Here is a 5392-nt window from a genome sequence, read left to right on the forward strand (position 1 = left end):
AGTCGAGTTCACCATGGAGTTTCAAGTGTTAGACGTGGCAGTGTCATATAATCCTCTGTTGGGGCGACCCTGGATCCACGCCGCCAAAGCATTGCCTTCTACATTACATCAGATGGTCAAATTCGAGTGGGATAGGCAAGAGATCATAGTACATGGGGAAGACAATGCAAGCGCCGTAAGTGATGCCATCGTGCCCTTCATAGAGAGTGATGATGATAAAGGACCGTGGGTTTACCAGGTTTTCGATACAATTTCAGTGGATAAAATTTCTGAAGGCGAGGACCTTCCTCTTCCCAGGATCGCAGCTGCAACTGTCATGGTAGCCTCGGAGATATTGAAGGACGAGTTTGTGCCAGGAAAAGGTTTGGAGGTTGATCTGCTAGGTATGGTCCAGCCAGTTTCTTTGCCCAAGAACCTGGACACTTTTGGGCTGGGGTGCAAGCCTACGGCGACAGATGTAAGGCGGGCCCTCATGTTGAAGAAAAGAGTCTGGGTCCTTCCTAAGCTAATCCCGCGCCTATCCAGATCATTTGTCAGAGCAGGTATCAGAAAGTTGTCGGTCCCGAAAATTCTCGGACCACTGATTGGGCCAGATGGAGATTTGAATGAGGGCTTTGAAAGGTTGTTTGCCGATGTCAACATGATAGAAGATGGAGAAGGGTCCAGTAGGTTAGATGTACAGTTTGTGGGGCCTAGGGCAAATATCAACAATTGGATGGGTACTCCCCTTCCTACCCGGAGGGAGTCTTGGTAGTGGGCTCTGATTTTTCTTTCTTGTCTTTTTGGATTATTCCAGGGTTGTAATCCAATTTTGTTTTGTATTCGGCAAAGTATGAAACTCTGTTATCCCGTACTTTAATAAAGTGAAAGCTTTTTCTTCTTATTTTGTTTTAACTTTGTTTTCTTCTTTTCTCTTTCTGAACAGTTCTCTTTATATTGGTTCTAATGACATGGCATGCACAACGGATCTTCAACCCAGTCTAAAAAATCAATCTGATTCCGAACTAATTGTATGAGAGGTCGATTATGATGATGAATCGGAATACGATGAGGATGAAGCCTTCGAAGAGATAAACAAGAGAGTTAAGCCAGTTTGAAGAGAAATCCAAGCCCAACTTAAATGACACAGAAGCCATCAATTTAGGGGATGCAGATGATATCAGGGAAACTAAAATAAGCATCCACATTGCACCGAATATCAGGGAAGAACTAATCAAAGCACTTATTGAGTTCAAAGACGTTTTTGCATGGTCGTATGATGACATGCTGGGGTTAAGCACAGATTTAGTGGTTCACAAATTGCCCATTAACCCGGCATGCCCTCCCGTCAAGCAGAAATTGAGGAAGTTCAAAACAGACATGAGTGTGAAGATTAAAGAGGAAGTAACCAAGCAACTGCAAGCAAAGGTTATTCGGGTCACTCGATATCCTGATTGGTTGGCTAATGTGGTGCCAGTGCCGAAGAAAGATGGGAAGATCAGGGTGTGTGTCGATTACCGCAATCTGAACAGGGCAAGCCCAAAGGATAACTTTCCATTACCCAACATCCATATCTTGATCGATAATTGTGCCGGACGTGAGATCGGGTCTTTTGTGGATTGCTATGCTGGGTATCATCAGATTCTGATAGATGAAGAAGATGCAGAAAAGACGGCTTTCATTACGCCGTGGGGGACTTATTGCTACTAGGTAATGCCATTTTGTTTGAAGAATGTTGGGGCAACGTACATGAGATCAATGACTACTGTGTTTCATGATATGATACACGAAGAGATTGAGGTATACGTGGACGATGTGATCATAAAATCCAAGCATCAGGAAGACCACATAGCAGACCTAAGGAAGTTTTTACAAAGACTTCGAATGTACGATATTAAGCTCAACCCGGCCAAATGTGCATTTGGTGTTCCATCAGGAAAGCTGTTGGGATTCATCGTCAGTTGGCGAGGCATTGAATTGGACCCGTCAAAGATCAAATCCATCCAAGATTTGCCACCGCCGAAGAACAAGACAAAAGTAATGAGTCTGTTGGGAAGGTTGAATTATATCAGCAGGTTTATTGCTCAACTCACAGCAACTTGTGAACCCATCTTTCGGCTACTGAAGAAAGATGCTGCGGTAGAATGGATGGTAGAATGTCAGGAAGCATTTGACCAAATCAAAAGATATTTATCAAATCCACCTGTGTTGGTTCCACCTGAGCCGGGAAGACCGTTAATTCTTTATCTAATGGTACTAGAGAATTCATTTGGCTACGTACTGGGCAACACGACATTACAGGAAGGAAGGAGCAAGTCATCTATTATCTCAGCAAGAAGTTTACAGGCTATGAGGTTAAGCACACTCAACTCGAGAAGACATGTTGCGCCCTAACTTGGGTGGCCCAGAAATGGAAGCATTATCTTTCATCATATACTACTTATCTCATTTCCCGCTTGGATCCACTGAAGTATATTTTTCAGAAGCCTATGCCCATAGGGAGATTGACGAAATGGTAGATATTACTCACAGAATTTGACATCGTCTATGTGACGAGGACGAACATGAAGGCCCAAGCATTGGCTGATCACTTGGCCGAGAATCCTGTTGATGAAGAATACGAGCCCTTGAGAACGTATTTTCCTGATAAAGAAGTGATGTATGTAGATGAGTTGGAATTATCTAAGGAACCAGGGTGGAAACGTTTCTTTGACGGAGCTGCAAATGCAAAGGGAGTTGGAATAGGAGCGATACTTATTTTTGAAATAGGATATCATTATCATGTTACGGCACAACTACGTTTCTATTGTACCAATAACATGGCTGAATATGAGGCATGCATTCTGGGCTTATGGTTAGCTGCAGACATGGATGTCCAGGATGTCTTGGTCTTGGGAGACTCGGACCTCCTGGTGCATTAGATTCAGGGTGAATGGGAAATAAGGGATTTGAAGCTCATACCATATCGACAATGCTTGCTTGATCTGAGTAAATGATTTCGATCAGTGGAGTTCAGACACATCCCAAGAGTTTATAATGAGGCCGCCGATGCTTTGGCCACTTTAGCATCGATGTTGCACCACCCAGACAAAATTCATGTTGACCCGTTGCATATCCAGGTTCGTGATCAACATGCTTATTGCAACATTATGGAGGAAGAAAGGGATGGTGAGCCATGGTTTTATGATGTCAAGGAGTACCTCAGGATGGGGATATACCCGGAGAAGGCCACCGAAGATCAAAAGGGAGCCATTCGGCGACCTTTCAAATGGATTTTTCCTCAGTGGAGGAGTGTTGTACAAAAGAATACCAGATTTGGGATTGCTGAGATATATAGATGCTAGTCAAGCCACGACAGTTATGACAAAGGTACATGCTAGTGTTTGTGGGCCACATATGAGCGGATATGTATTGGCAAAAAAGATTCTTCGAGCAGGGTACTATTGTCTCACTATGGAGAGTAATTGTATCAGTTTTGTGCGGAAATGCCATCAGTGTCAGATACATGGAGATCTGATTCATTCTCCACCGACAAAATTGCATACAATGTCAGCACCATGGCCATTTGTTGCCTAGGGCATAGATGTCATTGGACCTATTGAGCCGGCAGCTACCAACGGTCATAGGTTCATTCTGGTGACCATCGATTATTTCACTAAGTGGATTGAAGCTAAAACTTTCAAGTTGGTAACCAAGAAGGCAGTGGTAGATTTTGTTCATTCCCATATCATATGTAGATTTGGGATCCCAAAAGTGATCATCATGGACAATGGTGCTAACCTTAACAGCGGTTTGATGAAAGAAGTATGTCAGCAGTTCAAGATTACACACCACAATTCCACCCCATATCGTCCCAAGGCGAATGGAGCAGTTGAGGCAGCCAACAAAAACATAAAGAAGATACTTCAGAAAATGGTAGAGGGTTCGAGGCAATGACATGAAAAATTACCATTTGCGTTGTTGGGTTATCGCACCACTATTCGTACTTCAGTAGGTACAACTCCTTATTTGTTGGTATATGGAACTGAAGTAGTAATACCGGCAGAAGTTGAAATTTCATCCCTTCGGATTGTCGCTGAGGCTGAGATTGATGAAGATGAGTGGGTCAAAACCCGTTTGGAGCAGTTGAACTTGATTGATGAAAAGAGATTGGCAGTTGTGTGTCATGGCCAATTATATCAAAAGAGAATGGCAAGAGCATACAACAAAAAGGTGCGTCCCCGGAAGTTTGAAGTGGGCCAGCAAGTGCTGAAACGCATCCTCCCACATCAGGCTGAGGCAAAGGGAAAGTTCGCCCCTAATTGGCAAGGTCCATTCATTGTAACCAGAGTGTTGTCCAGTGGTGCTTTATGTTAAACAGACATCGAATGGAAATGCATCGACATAGCTATCAATTCTGACGCAGTTAAGAGAAATTATGTATGATTTCTTTTGATTGTAATTGTTGTTTGTTTGTACTTGGCATTATCGGAGAATGAAATGACGGAGGCAATTCTTTCTTCTATCCAAACACTTTAACCTTTGCTTCTCCTTTTGAGCCTTATTTATTTCTTTCATACCCCTCTTTTGGAATCAGTAATGAAAATGAAAGAAAAAGAGAAAAGAAAAATAATGATAATAAAGAGAAAAGAAAAATCACAAGAAAAAAAACAAAGTAATTGGGAACTACGTTTGACCTGATTCCTCAAAGAAGAATATGTAGGCGCCTCACGGCTCGGTCATAGTGTAACAAAAAAGCGAAAAACTTCCCAAGCAAGAAAAACTGGGGCACAAGTTGTGTTTATAATTTTGGGGAAAGGAAGTTGATTCCAAGAGTTGTAATATTTTACCCATCAAAATTATTTTGAACCTTTTACCCTTTTCTTTTATCCATACACAAAAACCCATATTGATGTCCAAAAAGACCTCCCGATCAGTATCCGAGAAGTGCCAAGTCATGCAAACAGAAGTCGCGAATAACACTCTGATCCCCAGCAGAGAAGAGGATCATAAGTTGGAAATGAATTGGTAGCCGAAAGAATCCCCAACAGAGAGAGTCATATCAGTAACACTCCGATCCCCAACTGGAAAAAATAAAATAAAATGAGAGAGTCTTATCGGTGAAAACCACTACAGGTATCATAAGGCGACGTAAGTTGAGAGAAATAAAACGAGAGAGTCTTATCGGTGAAAACCTTCACAGGCACCATAAGGCGACGGGAGTTGAGAGAAATGAGAGAGTCTTAGCAGTGAAAACCCCTCGAAGGGCACTATGAGGCGACAATACAAGATTGGCGGAAATGATCCGCATTTGGCAAAGGGTTGAGTGCCTGTTTATCCACATCAAGATGAGGCCGTCCGAAAGATTGATTGATACAAATAGACTGGGTTGATTAATCCGGAATGCACGACATGATCGTTGGGATCGGTTATA

The 5392-nt window shown here is 42.6% G+C and overlaps 1 protein-coding gene across 1 annotated transcript; it reads left to right on the top strand.

Annotated features, from left to right (window-relative positions):
• The first annotated feature begins 2543 nt into the window (after positions 1-2543).
• LOC138872859 (uncharacterized) lies at positions 2544-3323 on the top strand. The gene is made up of 2 exons (XM_070151279.1): positions 2544-2787; positions 2986-3323. Exons 1-2 carry the CDS (start codon positions 2544-2546, stop codon positions 3321-3323), a joined length of 582 nt encoding a protein of 193 aa, XP_070007380.1.
• The last annotated feature ends 2069 nt before the right edge of the window (positions 3324-5392 follow it).

The sequence above is a fragment of the Nicotiana sylvestris genome, chromosome 7 (genome assembly GCF_000393655.2).
Source record: "Nicotiana sylvestris chromosome 7, ASM39365v2, whole genome shotgun sequence".
In the NCBI taxonomy this organism is placed as follows: Eukaryota; Viridiplantae; Streptophyta; class Magnoliopsida; order Solanales; family Solanaceae; genus Nicotiana; species Nicotiana sylvestris.

Bases quoted from the DNA above. Each gene is read 5' to 3' on its own strand.
- LOC138872859 (XM_070151279.1), top strand. From the start codon at position 2,544: ATGAAGGCCCAAGCATTGGCTGATCACTTGGCCGAGAATCCTGTTGAT. The intron at 2,788-2,985 runs GTACCAATAACA...GATTTCGATCAG, and splicing joins GGCACAACTACGTTTCTATT to TGGAGTTCAGACACATCCCA.